Here is an 18179-nt window from a genome sequence, read left to right on the forward strand (position 1 = left end):
TGTAGTGTATCCCTTACAAATTAGTTTGTTTTCTTTTTTTTTTAAGACTTATTTATTTATTTATCTTTAGAGGAGAAGGGAAGGAGAGAAGGAGAGAAATATCAATGTATGGTTGCCTCTCGTGAGTCCCTTGCTGGGAAATGGCCTGCAACCCAGGCATGTACCCTGACTGGGAATTGAACCGCAATACTCTGGTTCGCAGGCCCGCGCTCAGTCCACTGAGCCACGCCAGCCAGGGCCAAAGTAGTTTGTTTTCATGTTACTGATGTTTCCGTCTGGGACTTGAAAAGGGCCACAGGGGCTGTTGACATGCACTGCCAGTGTGAAATTAGTCAACGTCTTCATTTTCTAGGAGAGGCTTGTCTTCCTAGTCGCTCTTATGAGCAGATGGGCAGGCAGTTAACCCAGGAGCTCCACCGCCTTCCTGGGCAGAGGAGGACAAATAGTGGAGCTGATCCTGTTCGACTCTTAGAACCAAGACAAGACCTGTCTGACTTTAGAAGAGAAATTTATGCAAGTTCAAAGGAAGCCTTTGTAATGGGGGCTTGAGGTTTGAAGTTAGAGCAATAAACAATACAATAATCTTAAATTTCTCTTAATTTTCTATGTATAGTGTGAAATAGAATCTATTGGTAAACAATATTAGAATAATTGGACCTAAAACTGGCTTCTCTTTTGTCCTATATGATACTAGAGTGGAGTTGTATCATATACAAGTTTAACCAAGGGAACTCAATCAGAAACATAACCCGAGAGGCATGGGGAATATGGAAATTACAATTTAACAGTGCTTGTAATCCTGCCCAACATCCAACTCAGTGGTACGTTCCCATGTGAGCACAGCATGAAGGCCACAGATCTGGGTTTGTTGTTGGGTTTTGGGTTTTTTTGAGCTTTTTCTTACTCTCACAAGCCTCTTGTAGTACGAATGACTTGCCATATCAAATGTGATTTTAGAGTTTAAGGGTGTGTATTTAGAGATAATATGGTCTGTGATGAAGAGCTCAGTATTTCTTACAGCATTCCACTGAAGCTAAATGAAAACCTCTGTTGGAACTATGAGGGTAGGCATGGGATTTATAAAGTGGCATCTTCCAGAAGGACTTCTGATGGTAGTTCTGACCATGTATGGTTTTCATCTGAAGAGGTGACTTTGGCTGGAATGGTTTAGAGAATCCAGCTCTGAACTTTGAGAACAAAGCTGGGCTTAATTTTGAAGGCATAGAGGTACACTGGACCAATGAAATCAGCGATTTTCAGATGACAATGTACTTCTTTTGTAAAGCTTAAGCAGTGATTCTCGACCAGGGGTCATTTTCCCCACAGGGGACATTCGGCAGTGTCTGGAGATATTTTTGGTTGTCACAACTGGGGAGGAAGCACTGTTGACTTCTAGCGGGTAGAAGCCTAGGAATGCTGCTGAATATCCTACGCTACATGGGATAGCCACCTACAACAAAGAATTACCCAACTCAAGCATCCATGGTATCCAGGGTAAGGAACCCTGCTGTGGAGTGAATCTGAGTGAAGAGCTTAGAAAGAACTGGCCCAACACCAAAAGCAAAAGCTAAAGAATTTTCAAAGTTCTGAGCTTTTTCTCTTGGGACCTTTTTCATATTTATGTGATTCGACCACAGTTTAAAGTCGATAGTGTTAGTTATTAGCTATGAACTGGGGAGGTCCCTGGAATCTACACAGTTTGGAGCAACATTTATAAAGCTGGCTGGCCCGGCCCTTGGTTTTATAAGACCTGCCAGAAAGCCAAGTCCTGGCAAAGTCATCGAAACACCATCGCAGACTGAAATCAATTGAAGCCACCCAAAGACTTATTAAATTCAGATCTTTCTACCAGCAATTTATCTCTTCAAAGAAAAATTGCATGACAAGAGATTCCAGTTGGACACTCTGGGCTCAGCTGTCAGGGACATGGATGAAAACAGAATTGGAACATTTGTGCCCACCGTGCTTTCTTTTTTTGAAGAAATGATTATAGTATTCCTCTCCTTGAAGGCTGAAGTCACTCACTACACAGGAACATCATGGTTCACAGCCCAAGATTTTTAGTAAGGCCATTTGAAGTTCAAACCCCAGTCTGCTAGCATTTGCTCTGCTTGTTTGTGAGTCCTTTGGGAGGAGGTGGCACATGCTCAGAAGGTGGGGAAGTATGCAGGAACTAGCATCAGTGGGAAAACATCGCCACCACCCACCTTGAGGCCTGGAAGAACTTGGTGAGTGGCTGGGACTTGGTGAGATCTTTGTAGCCTTGGGAAGGAGCCCATGAGACAGAAACGGTGGCCTGAGAACTTCTGCCACATTGTGACCCCATCTGCAAAGAGCGTGGCATAAATACTCCAACCTCTCCTTCTGCCCACCTTTGGTGGTCCCTCCCAGGCGCCAGCCCATCTGAAAGGGAGACAGAATGCAAATGCAGGTGCTTTCCATAGAGGCCAGCCTCCCAGGGCACGGAACAGAGCAGAGCAATGGGACTGGAGGAGCAAACTGAGAGTGTTCAGCCCGCTGTGTAGCCCTGGACAAGTCTCTTAACTTCTCTGAGCTTGTTTCCTTGTTCCTCACCTGGGACGCTAACCTTCACATTGTTGGTGTGGGCCAAATAACGTGATGTGGCCGTGGTATCTAGAATTGCCCTGGTGAAAAGGAGATACCCGTTACATAGTCACTTTCACTGCTACTTCACCTTAAGGCCAAGCGGGGCCTGATGTCTAGTGAGATTTTCAGGCCTAGATTAGGCATGGGTGCTGGGCTTTTGGAGGGACGAAGAGGACTAGCCAGAATGAGTCTATATCTGCCCTGGTTGACTTGGAACAGAGGCTGAGCTCCTGAAATCCTCAAGGCCTGCCCTGTTCTTATCTCTCTCCCACTTCTGTGATCTGCATGAGGGAAGAACCAGTCACTGGACTGAGCACCCTCTCATATCCTCTCAACAAAAACACTCAAGATTTCCCTTTCTACGTGGTTCTCCTATTGATGTTCCCACCCTGGCTCCCCAACCTCTCTCTCCTGTCATGTCTGTTTCCTTTGGATCAAGAATCCCCATGAGTGACCATGTTCGGGTCCTGGGTCCTTGCTACAGGATGGCAGTAACTGGGTTCCTTGTTACTTCCTTCTAAATACACTGTAAACATCTTCCTTTGTATTATTTCTTCCATGTTACATAAATTATCCATTACAGTATCCATTTATGCAGTTTAATTTTGATTCCTTTCTCCTTCCTTATATTCCTTGCTCCCCCCCAACCCGACTCTGACCTTAAGATTTCATTTAAAGTCCTCGGAATCAGGTCACTGTGGGCTCTGGCCAAATGCATTTTTCTGGCCTTTGCTAAGCCTCTCTGGCAATGCCGACATCCCATCAGTCTGCTCTCTCAGGATGTGGTCCAGAAAGACAGATCCCAGGTTTGGACACCTTTTATGTTGCCAGCCACTTCTTGCCATGTTCTCCTTTTGTTTCCAAACTCACCCCCCCCCCCCCCCCCCCGCAAGGAGAAGGGCTGCCCGGACACCTGGCCCAAATGCTCACAGTTCCCCTTCCATTGCTCAGCCCAGAGATGCTGTCAGATCTCTGTGTCCTTCCTCCGTTAGAAGGGTGGGTATGGACAGGTGTGGGAAGCCCTGGCAGCCCCCACTTGCAGGTTTGGTTTATTGTAATCACTTCTGAGCCCGACTTGAAGACAGGGCTGCAGGGTCCTTGCAGGTATGTGCCAGGGAGCGGGTGTCTTGCCCCTCCCTTCCTGCCAGCACCTTATCCTGAGCCCTCCCTGTTGCCTCATGGCCTTGGCTCTCTGAGGGTAATAAGAGATCTCCCGACAGTGCAGTGTGCAATGCCTCAGGGGGAGCCAGCAGCCCTGCAGCAGGGACTCCAGGGTGGAAAACTTCTGCCCACTGTCCAGAATCTCAATCACTTGTCCACGTGTTCTTCCAGCGGTGCTGTTTGTTCATTGCTCTCTTGATCCCCTCTGACTGGCCCTCAGCTCCTCCTTCCCCGTCTCCTCGTCTGCAGGGTTTGCCTCCTGCTCTGTGTACTCCACACAGACCAGGAGTTGCACTCGTAGCTGCAGGCATGCCTCAGCGGTCCCAGAGGAAAGTTAGTGTAGTCTGTGATGCCGATGTAACCGGGGGTCCTATCAGACACCGTGAAACATGACCTGTCTCTACCTGAAGCAGCTCTCACTGCCCTTGAGTAAAGTTCCACGTCCTTACCTTGCCTTACCAGGCCCATGCCCTGGCCCCTGACATTGGACAGCGTCCATTCCTACAGCACGACCTGTGCCCAAGTCCCTGAATGTGCTCTTCCCTCTGCCAGAATGTTCTCAGATCCACGTTCTCCCTCCTTTTCATTTTAGAGACTCCACTTCAATATCATTCGAGCACAGAGACATACATCCCTTCCCAGGCCTTGCCAAAGACTCTTGCCATACCTGCCAGGGCTCCATGCTTTTGCTTGTAGAACAGCCATAACATTTATAAATATTTTTCATCGTGTCTAGTGGGAGCTGAGGGCTGGACGTTCCCTGTGTCTGTTGGCAGTAGGGTTGGCCCACCTTTGCCCTGCAGAGGCCGTGGCGGGGGGGAGTCTGTTGCTCTGTAACTTCCATGACAACAAGAGCCAGGTCTGTCTTGCTGACAGACTGTGTCACTGTCACTGTCACTGTCTCTCTCCCCACCCACACGATTGTTGGGCCAGAGAAAGGCTCATAATCACTGGGACTAGCCATAGTGGGAAGCTGTGAGAAGTTCCCCCGACCCCGCAGTGCTGGCAGATACCTCATTTCTCTTGAGGACTTTCCCTGCAAACTGGCCTAGTTCCTCCTATTTCCTGGGGACTTGGGGAGTACAGGTGATGCTTATCCCTGTGTCTGCCCAGAGAGCGACCAGCCTGGCTTTGGGCAGCAGCTCAAAAGAAATGAGAGAGAGAGAGAGAGAGAGAGAGAGAGAGTGTGTGTGTGTGTGTGTGTGTGTGTATGTGTGTGTGAAAGGGGGTTTGGACGAGGGAGTCCCTGGTGAAAGATAAAGGAAAGGGGGAACAGAAGTGTTCTGGAATTTAGTGTGTCCTTGAAGGGCACTTCCTGTCAGCCATGACGCTGTGAGGAGATGCCGGCTCTGGACCTTGCTGGGGGCTCCTGGATGTGAGGAAGCTGTGGGTTTGGCCCTCAGGGGCCTTCTGCCCTTGTGCCTGTGTTTCCTGGATATGGCACAAGAAGGGTTCTGCTGTGAATCCTGGCCACTCCTTCCAGGGACTCCTGTCTCTTGTCACCCAGTGCTCTCACTTAGGTGTCTGGCCCCATACCACTGGCACCTGCTGATGGGTTCCCTGTGTCCCTAGCCAAGTGTGAGCCCTCTGAAAGCAGAGACGTGTGCCATGTCGATGCCACAGGTGTTGCCTGGTGTGTACATTGATCGCACACAGATTGTCAGGAGTGAGGAACTGTGAGTTGGCTCTCTGCCTCCACTTTCTCTGTCCTTGGTGGTTTTGCTTGCCCTGAATGTGTGTGAGTATTATTTAATTTCTTCATCATTAGAACGACCTCACATACCACAGTTCGCTGTCAGACTTTGTGGGCACTGAGGCTGCGCTCCGATCAGATGACTGCCTCCCCAGTAGTGATGGAAACAAGAAACCACCCCAGTGGTCATATCGCACATAGAAACATCTGACGCCACAGTAAGGCCCTGATGTGGGGGGTGCCACTATACTGTTTATTCTCAAGGGTGCGTGGCTTTCTAGAGTTTGCGTGCCCATTGCCACGTCTCTCCAGGCAGCTGCTGGCTGTCTGTCTAACCAGAGGGCAGAGTCGCTGCTTAGAGGAAAGAAACAAGACAGTGGGGGTGCGTGTAGCCTGGGGTCAAGCAACCATCAAATCCTGGACCCACCCTCCTTTGTCTGCCCCGTCTCCTGGGGGCGGTGAGTAGACGGACTTATGGCAACCAACTGTTCCTGTCTCCCTGTCAGTGATAAAGCCGCTTGGAGGCACCCTCGCTGTTTTGCGCCATATGCTCACCAATTAAAACTCAAATGCACGCCACATGCTAGGCTGTTGGGAACACATTTTCGTTTTGATGTGGCTATTCTGAAGTTAATGTGTGCGAGAGCAGATGCTTTCTGTCAACCAAATGATGGCACTGCTATTGCTGAAACTATGCTTGTGCCATGCTTGTGAAACGGAGAGCGTTTTGTATCTCTTTGCTAAATACTCTATTATCAGATGAAAAAGAAATTACCATAAAAGTTCCTTCAACACCGAAGGGAATGTTTCTCAGAGGCATGCTCACTCTTTCCCTGTACCAGCCCAGTTTCGGCTTTTAAGGAAAAGTGCCTGACACGCCCATTCTTAGGCATGTGGGTTCAGGTTCATGGTCATGCCCTATGGTTTCCTCCTGCTGCTGCCAGCCAATGTGTCTCTGCCCGGAAACTTGGCCATCATATCGCCAGGTCTTGTAACCATCACTCTTGGAGACACCCAGTACGGACAGCCAGTAGAGAGCAGGGGCCTTTGCTGCCGCCGGCCTCCCTGCCTCCAGGCTCCCAGGAGGGCAGACTCCTGTGTTAGGCTAGAGTTCCCAGCAGAAGATGCACAACGAGCCATCAAGTCACAGGCAGGCAGAAGGGGGAAGCCCTCCATCCCCTACAGCCATTTTTTTTACCCGAAGGGCACTTGGGGCAGGGGTCCTACCAAGGAGTATTTCTTCCCTGCAGTGGTTGGAAGTTACTCAGGAATACAAGGAGAGGCTGGCATCTCATCCTTCCCACTGTCTGCCTGCCCCCCTCCCAAATTCTCTGACATGTTCTCAGGAGAAGGCAGCCTGAGAGCAGATGAGAGGCAGGGGTATGGGGCCCAGTGAGTCCTGGCAGAACGACTTCTTGCTGGGAGGCAGAGGGCAGCAAGGCACCCTGCCCAGCGAGGCCTGAGCCTTTCTCTCCCATGGTAATGCCACTGCTTGGCCTACGGGAAGCCTGCTGTGCACACCCCATTGCCAGCCATCCCTGCTCACCTGAGCTGGCAGGGCAAGATACCCCCAGAGAGAGCTCCCTGCTCTGCTTGTTCTTATGGGGTCTGGGCAGGTCTCTCACAGTTCCTGCCACATGCAAATGTCTTCTGAACTTGTGTGTTCCTAGAGTTCCTGGGGCACACTGCCAGGATTCCAGCGATGTGGTTGTGCCCACATTGGTCAAAGACCCTTGGAGCTGACCTGTCTAACTCTTCTGGCCTTTAATGTGGCAGTGGGCTCAGAATGTTTTTGTATTCCCAGTCCTTCAGCTACTTATCCACAGCTCGCAGCAGAGAATTTTTTGCAGCAAAAACATGCAAAGAAAGCCACACCGTGCCATGTCCCCTCCCTAAAGGATGGCACACAGGAGCAAGAGTGTTTTACCTCGGTGCAAGCAGCGGGTCTCCAGTCTTGATAGGTTGACACATAGTTCTGTGCCCATGAGGGGTTTTTCTACGTAGCTTCCAAAATGGTGGATGAATTTACAATATGAGCAACCACGTCAAGCAGAGGGCAACAGGCCTCACTGGTGTAGCTGCTGATAGAACATCAGGCTGCTACTTGCTTACTGGCTTGATTCATAGTGGATTTTCCCCCTTCCCTTGAAGAGACAGAAGGATTATGTATCAGTTTTCTGTTGTTGATAACAAATTAGCACAAAAATATTGAATCAAAATGGCCCCTATTTATTATCTCAGAAGTCTAGCATGGCTCAGTTGTGTTCTTGGCCTTGCATATCGCAAGACCATAGTCAGGGTTGTGATGGCTGGGCTCTTACAGGGAGGCCCTGGGAAGATTCCACCTCCAGGTTCATTCAGGTTGTTGGCAGAATTCAGTTTCTTGTGCTTGTAATACCAGGGTCTCTGTTCCTTGTTTTCAGTCACCCAGGAGTCACTCTCAGCTCTTAGAATTCATTCCTCATCAACATGGTTCCTCTGCCTTTTAAGCCACCAGTGTTGTGTCAAATCCTTCTCCTGGTTGTAATCTCTTTGATGTCCTTTTCTGCTGCTAATCAGCAACTATCCTATTTCAGATGGCCCCCGGGACTGGAGCAGCCCCACCCAGATGTCAGCCGACTTGAGACTTGAACATTAGCTGCACAGTCCCTTCCTAGCAGTGCCTTGACGTGTCTTTGATTGACTCGGACAGGGGACAGGAGTCTTCAGGACCATCTGTAGAATTCTGCCTACCACTCACAGCAGAGAAATTGGGCTCGCATCCATCATCACACCTCACTTGGTACACTTCTGAGAAATTCCTGTTGTGATTGTATCTCCATTGTTGTCTCTACCAGCGAGCACCGGGGAGCCCGTGACTGAACCGGAGGCAGAACCGGATCCAGAGGCAGAGGTGGGGCAGGTGGCTGATGAGGCCAGCCAGGAAGTAGCCCCTGCCCTCGTGGGGACAGAGAGTGAAGTGGAGCAGGAGCCAGAAGAGCGAGCCTCCCTCAGTGAGAAAGAGAGGCGGAACGAGGAGGTGAACGAGAGGGACAACTGCTCTGCCTCCAGCATCTCTTCCTCCAGCAGCACCTTGGAGAGGGAGGAGAAGGAGGACAAGCTCTCCAGGGACAGGGGAACTGGTAATAAAGCCCCTTTTCTCCATAAACATCCCAGGAACCCTGGGGCAGGGGACCTTGTATGCTGGCCTCTAAGGTGACTTACTGGCTCAGCTCACTCACAGGGCTGTGTCACCTGGGCTTTGGAGGTGAGGAATGTGACCACACGTCAGCCAGCTAGCCAGCAGCTTCCTGCCCCATAGCAGGGGGCAGCTGGGGGCGGGACATCCCCACACCCTCTGCCTCACTGTTACATCATCACTTCCATAGGTGGGAAAGGGCCCGATGTTGGGGCCAACAGAGGACTTTTCCTGAGGAGTCGGCCCTAAATTCCTCATTTCCTTCTAGTTGTTTGTAGAAAGTGTAGCTTCTTTCGGATTTAAATTTAGAGACATGTCATATTGTCTATCTACTCACTTAAAAGATTTTTTAAAATGAAGGTATGACTGAACATTTCAGTGCCACTTTGTTTAAAAAGAATCAAACGAGGACTTCCAAAGGTGGTAGTTCACAGGGTGCTGAGGTCCATTGATGTACTCTACTGGAACAGACAGAGCTTAAGTAATTGTCTACAGTATACTCAGGGCCACGTTTTTCTCTGGTATAAAGTACATGCCTTTCCTTATGGAATTATATCTTTTTGGCCTTGTATTTGGTAGTCAGTTCACCCATGTAACGGTGACTTTATGATTAGGGATTAAATGAAATGTTAGTCCTCCACAGGGACTTGGGCAGGAAGCCCATGCCTGCCCTGTTAAGTCACAGATTTAGAATACATTGTCTCGGAAGCATGGGTGGGTGAATGAAAACTGAATAAATGAATGGAGCCATGAGGACTCCCATGAGACCTGTCAATCAATGGTGTAGTCTAAAATAGTTAATAGTTGAGTTTTCACCAGTTACAATATATTAGATTTTATTCTCTATGATACTAGTCATTATGATGCAGTTTAAGAAAAAGGACAGAAGGATTTTATTAGTTTATATCTGAGAAAATATTGCATTGAAAATCTTCTGTCTGGTGGAACATGTATGTGCTAAGAGGTATTAAATATATTCATACTTAATTTCTTTCAAAGTCAGACAGTCTCTTACGATCTACTTGTTTATTCACACTTAATGTGATTATGGTCATAGTACCAGGTGTTGGGTAATTCTTCTTGATCAGTTAGTCCTTCAAATCAGTTTTATTCATTTTGGATAACTTTCAGAACGATTTGTCATCATTAGGTTTAGCAGGCCTGAAACATATCGACAAGTTGGCTTAGTGAAAATAAGCCAGGGAACAGAACTTTCTTGGATCAGATTGTCCAAAGTTCTTCCAATAAAGACAACTTTCCAAAAAGAAAGACTCTGCTCCCAGCAAAGGGCCACTGACTTTCTAACGAGAGCTGGTGCCGTCCGAGTGTATGCACTCAGGAATTAGGGCCTTGCAGTGACTTTTTCTGCTTCAGTCTGGTGCTTCTAAGGGATGTGACCATGTTTATATGTGGTAGCTCTTCAGTTCTGAAAAAATCCCACTGTTTATAGACACCATTGGCAGTGGTGGGGTCAAGACTGCTCTCTCAGCACAGCTCTTACTTTTCAGAATGTTCTCAACTAAATCACAAAGTCAATCAAAATGATTTCTGATCATATTCTCATGATTGTGTCTATTATTTTAAAGTGAACCTGTGAGGCTTGAAAGAGATTCAACTTATTCTGGGCTGTGTAATTCTCTCCTTCTTTGTGTCATGTGTTCTGTTGCATGCAAAGCTGTGTAAAGAGGCATTATCATAGCACTCATGACGCTTTGTTGTAATCACTTATATACCTGTCCTGGTCTCCACTTGAATGTAACCTTTGGGAGGACGGGGATTCTGTCTTGTTCATTGTAAGTTCTCACTTCCTAGCTGGGTGTTCAGAGCATAGTAGGGCCTCTCAAAACCACTGTGGATAAACAAATGAAGAGGCATCTAGCTAAGATGGGAAAGCTCCATTGCTCCCAGGTTCTCTCTCTCACAACTGAAATAATTAGCATACGGGGCATAACAGAGCAGCCAGTCATAGGAAGACTCTGATAGGGGGAAAGGAGAAGACAGATTGACTGCCTAGGGACATTCAGACTTCAATGATGTGGCAATGCAGCACCAAGTATAGCTCACTCCTCTAGCTAAAGTGTTGGGGAGGGCATTGCTAACAGAACAGAAAACCTGTTTGGCTATTAATACATTTCCTGCCCTAGACACACCCCAGTGGAAAACCTGTTGCTGTCCTATCCCCGCCCCCGACCCCGTAGCTTCCAAATAACCAGATGCATCAGCCATGAATTCTGCATCCAGCAAAGTAACATTTAAGAATGAAGGAAAAATAAACATAGTTAAAGAAAAACTAAGAATTTATCACTAGCAGATCTGCTCTTAAATGATGGGTAAAGAGAGTTTTCTGAACAGAAAGAAAAGACAAGAGAAGACCTGAAATTTCAGAAAGGAAAAATTGGGTAAATATAGGGGTAAATTAAAAAGGGTATCTTTTTCTTGTGAGTTTATTATTAAATTATATTGATGGTAGAAGCAAAAATTATATTTGATGTTGTGTTCAATATATATAGAGGAAATATGACAATTATATTTCAAAACTGGGGAAAGTAAAGGCATTTAAATGCAAGTAAGTTTTCTACCTTTCAAAGTAGTAAAACATCAATACCAGTAGACTAATGAATTGGTGTATATATTGTAATAAGTCGAGCAACTGCTAGGAAATTAACGAGGCAATGTACTGCAAAGCACAACAAATAAATTGAAATTCTAAAAAATGTTCAAGCAAGCCACTGCAGCCAAGAAGGGAGAAAGAGGAACTGACACAGGGAAAAAAATGATACAATGGCAGACTCAAGCACTAATGAATCAATAATTACTTGAAATTAAAAGGCAGATTTGCATAGTGGATGAAAGCACATCCCAGCTCTATGCTGTCCATACAAAACTCATTTCAAATATAATGACATGGGGAGGTGAAATGTTAAGCTGGAAAAAGAGATAACATGTTAACATTAATAAGGAAAAACAGGAGTAGTTCTATTAATATTAGATAGAGTTCAGAGCAAAGGAAAAAACTAGGAATGAAGACACATGCTGCATAAGGATATGTAGCAGGACTTGAAGGAATGAAGAGAGTAAGTGAGAAAACCAGCATTGAAAATGTTACCTTATTATGCTGCTTTTCCTGTTGCCAAAATAAGAAATTGCCAACATTTGCCTAGAAGTGGAGAAAGAGTGAGGCAATCCTGTGGGAGGGGCTGGACCACTTTATGTGCCACCGCCTCCTGGTGCCAAGGCAGCCTCCATGTTTACAGGACTGCATGACCCGTGGTCAGGACTCCAGATAACCAGGCTTTTCTGTCACGTGTTCGAATACCATCCCTGTCTCATCGATGGCGGTCACCTCCTAAGTGTTGTTTTGTTTGTGGAACCAACCAGAGGGCCCAACAACTTCTTGTTCTGGTGTCGGTCTCTTGGAGAGGCTAGGCCACTGTTACGCCAAGCACCGAGGACAGAACCACACTGGAAGGAACAGACCACAAAGCGGCCTTCGTGCTTCCCACTACGTGCCTCCTCTGAGAGCAAGGCAGAGACCTGTGGGAGGGACCAGCGTGTCTGATCGGGCTCTTCTCCTTTGGTACCATGAAAGCTCCTGATGCTCACGTCCAGGGCCTCGGTCTCCTCCCGCCTCCCTACACAAGCATCCACGGACACCCTAGATATCTAATGGAACTCACATCCCAAAATGCCCACCCTGCAGTCCTGCTGGCCCTTAGGAAGCAAACTCGGAGGAATAAGGTCCTGACCATTCATTCATGCATTCATTCATTCATGCTAGATGCTGGGGATACAAGTGTGCACAAAACATACCCAAATCCCTGCTCTTTTAGAGTTTACATTTCAATGAAGAAGATAGTTGAGCAAGTAATTATAATTGTTTCAGTAATGAGGCAAAGACAACGATACCTTTGTATGGAAGATTAGATAGTATTAAGTGCTCTGGTGAAAAATAAAAGCAGGAAAGGATGCTAAACAGGGTTGGGGAGAGAGAGGAGTTGTCCAATTTTAAATAAGGTGGTTGGGGAAGACTTCACTGAGAAGATGCTATTTGAGCAAAGACATGAAGGAGGTTGAGAAGCAAACTGTGTGATTAACTGGGTGCAGTTTTTCTCGGAGGGGCAAAGGCCCTGAGGCCCGGTCATGCCTGCTGAGTTCTGGGAATGTCAAGGAGCTACTGTAGCTGAAAGGGGTTCGTGTGTGCACGTCTGGGGTGGTGGCAGTAGATGACAGGAAATTAGGGTGAGACCTTGTAAGGCTTGTGAACATTGCAAGGTTATTGCATTTTTGTCTCAGTGAAATGTGACACCCTGAGAAGATTTTGAGCAAAAAGATATGATCAGATCTTTTAACACATCACATGGCTGTCATACAGGTGGAGAACTGACGGTAGAGAGGCAAGAGCTGAAGCTGAGGCCAGTGAGAACTTTCAGTGTTGAAGGCAAGAAACCACGCTGGCTCAGCCCGGGTTGTGACAGGGGAGGTAATAAGAAAAGTGGATGGATTCTGGATAAAGCATGACGATTTGGCTAATGGGATGTCCTGCTGTGCTGGATGTGTGGGCTAAAAAAAAAGAGGAGGAGTCAAGAATACGTCCAAGTTTGTTTTGGAATTGTCAGAGAGATGGATGAAGTTCCCATATTTCAGACAGAAAACAATTGTAGGAGAAGCAGGTTCAGTGGAGGGAATGGGCGTGAGGGCAGAAGGTGGTGTTTAAGGCCCTGAGACTGGATGAGAAGGTGACTAAGAGAGAGAGTACAGAGGGAATCCAGGGACATTTCAAGGGTAAAGATGAGGAGGAACCAGCGCAGGACACCGAGAAGGAGCTGCCAGAAAGAAAGAAGCAAACCAGCTGAGTGCAACATGCAGGCAGCCAACTGGAGGGTGTGAATAAGGCAGGAGAGTGGGATCGGCTGGGGCTAGTACCACAGGCAGGCCATCGGTCACCTGGAAAGGAGCAGCTTTGAAAGATGGTAAAAGCAAAAACTTCCTGAGTCTGGTTCAAGGTAAAATAGGGAGAAATTGGAGACAGTGAAAGAGGGGAAAAAACCTTATAATAGGCATCTTTAAAGGAAAGGAGAAATTTGGATTTTAGCAGGAGGGTAAGTGGAGTTAATGAAGGTTTTATTTTTGTTTTTTTTTTTGCTTGTTTCTTTCCTTTTATTTTTAAAAGATTTTATTTATTTATTTTTAGAGAGGGGAAGGAAGGGAGAAAGAAATGGGGAGAGAGAGAGGGAGAGAAACATCAATGTGTGGTTGCCTCTCATGTGCCCCCTACTGGGGACCTGGCCTGCAACCCAGGCATGTGCCCTGACTGGGAATCGAACTGATGAGCCTTTGGTTTGCAAGCTGGCACTCAATCCACTGAGCCACACCAGCCAGGGCTGTTTCTTTTTTAAGATGGGTGAAATTGTACCCTGTTCATCTGCCAGTAGGAAGGTCTAGTGGGAGGAGCATGGGAGATGAGGAGAGAGAATTGCTGGGGTGGTTTCCAAATGCACAAGCAGAACTGCTGACTCCCGCTAAGAGGGGTGGTTTATCAGCAGTCACAGGAAGGGGGTCGTGGCTGGTGTTCAGGTGCAGGGGGCTGGGTGGAGGCAGGATGAACACACTGGAAGGTCTCTTCGGACTTTGTTGCGTTGTTGAACGAGGAAGCAATGGCATGCCTGTGTGAGGGTGAGATGGAGAGAGGAGAGGTGTGCAGGCTCATCTGGGAGAGGTCTTGGATGAGACTGCCAGGCAGCTTAAGAGTCTCCCAAAGACTAGTGACTGTGAACTTAACATGCAGCCAACGGCATGGTTTGTGCATTTCCCCAGATGATTTGAGCTGCTCTGGTGCAGACGTGGAGTAAGGGGAAAAGTGGAAATAACTCTACAGCCTCTCCAACACCCCTGTCGGGGAAGCAGCATCTTCCTTGCCTCCCTGTGTCTGGTTAGGACGAAAGCCCCTGGGTTGCCTGGCCGGCTGTCATGGGTGAGTAGGAAGGGCAGGGCAATTTCTCCCAGGAGCCTGGGCAGGAGCCGCAAGGAGTGCCACACTGAACAAGGGTCTCAGGTCCAGGAGTAGGTCATCGGGAGTTAAATGGCAGCATCTCCACCTGCGCAAGAGCATTTTGTCAGCCATGACCCCCTTCCCCTTCAATTGCCTCATTTCTGTGTGGAAAACCCACCTCTTACCTCATTGGTTTTCTCATGGCACTGCAGTCCCCTGCCACGTTCTCATTTTTCTCCCTGTATGCTTTCAGGTTTGTGGTCTGCGGGTGTCCAGGATGCCGGTGTAAATGAACAGTGTGGCGACATCCTCACCAACAAACGGTTCATGCTGGACATGCTGTATGCCCATAACAGAAAGCCCACCGATGATGAGGAGAAGGGCGAGGGCGAGCCCTTGGGGACTGAACAGGGGACGGAGGCGGTGGCCAGCCTGGCCAGCAGGATATCCACCCTGCAGGCCAACTCTCTGGCCCAGGACGAGAGTGTCAGGAAGGTGGACGTTAGCTGCCTGGACAATCGGGGCAGTGTGAAAGCCTTTGCGGAGAAGTTTAACAGCGGGGACCTGGGGAGAGGGTCCACCTCCTCGGACACGGAGCCCAATGACAAGGTCCCGGAGAAAGCGTCCGCCCAGCTGAAGACGGAATCTGACTACATCTGGGACCAGCTCATGGCCAATCCAAGGGAGCTCAGAATCCAAGACATGGATTTCACTGACCTGGGGGAGGAGGATGACATTGACGTCCTAGACGCGGACCTGGGTCACGGGGAGGCCCCTGGGCCGCCTCCCCCGCCCCCACCTACCTTCCTGGGTTTGCCGCCCCCGCCCCCTCCGCCCCTGTTGGACAGCGTGCCTCCCCCTCCAGTCCCCGGTAATTTATTGGCTCCTCCTCCAGTGTTCAGTGCTCCTCAGGGCTTAGGGTGGCCCCAGGTACCCAGGGGTCAGCCAGCATTCACCAAGAAGAAGAAGACCATCCGTCTGTTCTGGAATGAAGTGCGGCCTTTTGAGTGGCCGTGTAAAAACAACCGCCGCTGCAGAGAATTTCTTTGGTCAAAACTGGAACCTATTAAGGTGGATACTTCGAGGCTGGAGCACCTGTTCGAGTCTAAATCTAAGGAATTGTCCGTCTCCAAGGTACCAATAGCTTCTAGCATGCTTCTGGATTTGCAGAGCTGTTTTCTGCTCTTGAGTGGGACTGAGAGATTTGTTGTATATAAAATTCTGTGTCTGGCTGTGTTGCTTCTGATATTTGATTTTTTTAAAAGGTGATTAGTATAAAAATCTGACCTTTCATATATTAATTACTGTTTGAGCTACATCGTAGGTTTAAGCTAAATGAGTACAGGACCTTCATAGCTAACAGACAGAGGCTTACTGACACTGTTAGGCAAAGTAGCTTTCAAAGACCCAAATAACCTGGAGAAAATGACAGAAAGATTAACACAGGAATATTTGCATAGACCAGCAGCAGGTGCTGCCCTCAGCCAGAGGCAAGTAGACTTGCTAACTTACCAAACACGTGGGCTGTATCCTGGAGATGTGTTTGATTACTCTGACCTCAGTAGTAGTTGAAACCTCAGCAGTAACCGTGCAGTGTTTTTGCAAAGTCTGTGTTTCAAGTGCCTTTCTTTGGATAATCCCTGGCTGAATCAGCATGATGCAGTTACCAAGAGGTTTCCAAATAGCCGTAGAGTTAGCATCCTATAAGTATCGCGTATCCATCTAGATTTCTTATTTTTCATAAATGTCTGAGAATTCTGTAGGCCTTGCTGCTGTGGTATTTTTAATAGAGATGTCATATCTACTTTTATAGATAGAAGGGAGTGTACATGAAGTCACTGAGCATTAACGGTAAGGTCATGGTTAAAGAATACCAGCAAAGAAGCTGCAACATACTGGATCACAGATTTTATGTCTAAGGATGCGCTGTATCAGTGAGGTCTTCTTTATATACCTTAAAGAAGTGCTTTAAAAAAAACCCACATTTGTGATTCTGGGTGTGTTACAGTTTTAAAATAAGTTTAAGGCTATCCTCTCTTCTCAGGGTCAGGGGGTATAAGAAAATACGTTGTGAACTTTAATTTAGAGTGGACAGTCAAGAATGTATTCTCATGAATTAATTCTAGCTCCATGTGTTTCTCCGTTGGTCCTCGTTTTGAGTGAGTACAAAGCTGCCTGAGTCAGACGCCCTGGCCCACCAGTCGGGCACCTCTTCTGAATTGGAAAGCGTATGCAGCATCCTCAGGGCAAGCGTGCCCTCCAGACAAGGAGCCAGTGACAGAGTTAGTGCCTGTCCCCTCTGTGTGTTGCTGACAGGCCAGGCAGGGAAGCTGTAATTGGCCAACTTCCTGTTAACAGAGGCGTGTTGTCAGGGCGAGAGAGGGTCTGGAACAGTACCTGCTGCCCTTCCCGAGTTGGCCTCTACCGTGGTGTGGCGTCCGATTCTGCCCAGTCTCTGGGAGGAGGTGAGTGGGAATCATCTCCAGGCCCAGGAATCCCCCCAAGTCAGAATCAAAGCTTTCTCCTGTTTATAAATCCAAACCACTAGGACCCAGTACAGAAAACCATCCCTCTCCTTCAGCTGAAAGCTGCCCCCCTTTGTCCTGTCCAGAAAATGACACCTAGGAAGGTGATGCTGGGCACTCACTCTCAGTGTCTCTGTGTCCCGACTTTCCCAGGACTGAACCCCTGTGTGTCCCCTTCAGTTCTTAAGATCAGGCCTGGCATTTAGAGAAGACTGGCCTGGCTGGGTTAAAACAGTGGCCTCTGGTTGTCAGGACTTACCCAGCACTTAACCTCACTCGTTCTGCCCTCCAATCGCAGATCTAGTTGGCCCATCTCCTTCCTCCTCCTCCTGCCGCCCCCCCGCCCCCCCCCCCCCAGTTCATCTGGCTGCATCCCCTGGGCCTCTCCTGGTTGCTCATCACCCTCAGAGTTGCTGGGGAGGAGCTGAGCCTTGATTCCACATTATAGAAGTAAAAGGGAGTTGCAGTTTAGCAGTAAAGGCACTTCTGATTTCATTTTTGCAAAGGAAATTGTAAAATTGAGAGCTTCCTTGAGAAGACCCAAAATGGACAGTTCTCCCACCTCCCTCCTTCTCTTGGTCCCACTGAGTCGGCAATAAGTCTTGGTGCCCTTTCCGGAGCCCAAGGTTTCATTCTTCCTTGAAGTAGGTGGTGACCTCCTAAGAGACTGTATTGCCTAGAAAAAAAGACAAATGTTTGCATAGTGTTTATAAAGTGAGAGTGTAAGAGAAAAGTGGTATATTGAACAGTTTACCAAACCAATTCCAGAATTTTCTATAAGACCCAGGAGCCCTTTGCTTTGGGGGGTTGGAAATGTGAGCAGGGGCCAACTTACAAAGGTAAGAGTGCAAATTAGGATTAAAACATAATACATTGGAGAGTTGAATCCGTTATGTGTATATTACCAGTGTAAATATAACCAATTTTACTTCTGTTTCTAATCCATGACTGTGAGTTTTATGAAACACAGCTGTAAGCAGCCACTTCCGAATTCTGGTTCACGAGAAGTTTTTCATTAAACACAAT

General features: G+C 47.8%; 1 protein-coding gene across 8 annotated transcripts in view; it reads left to right on the forward strand.

Moving 5' to 3' along the window:
• Positions 1-18179, forward strand: part of FHOD3 (formin homology 2 domain containing 3) — a 438646-nt gene that overhangs the window by 364058 nt on the left and 56409 nt on the right. For all 8 annotated transcript variants that reach the window (XM_037033114.1, XM_037033132.1, XM_037033123.1 and 5 more), the window contains 2 exons: positions 8299-8583; positions 14882-15762. In XM_037033114.1, coding sequence (XP_036889009.1) covers positions 8299-8583; positions 14882-15762 — 1166 coding nt within the window. The remainder of the gene's footprint in view (positions 1-8298; positions 8584-14881; positions 15763-18179) is intronic.

The sequence above is a fragment of the Sturnira hondurensis genome, unplaced genomic scaffold (assembly GCF_014824575.4).
Source record: "Sturnira hondurensis isolate 20B ecotype Veracruz unplaced genomic scaffold, ASM1482457v3 Scaffold0001872, whole genome shotgun sequence".
In the NCBI taxonomy this organism is placed as follows: Eukaryota; Metazoa; Chordata; class Mammalia; order Chiroptera; family Phyllostomidae; genus Sturnira; species Sturnira hondurensis.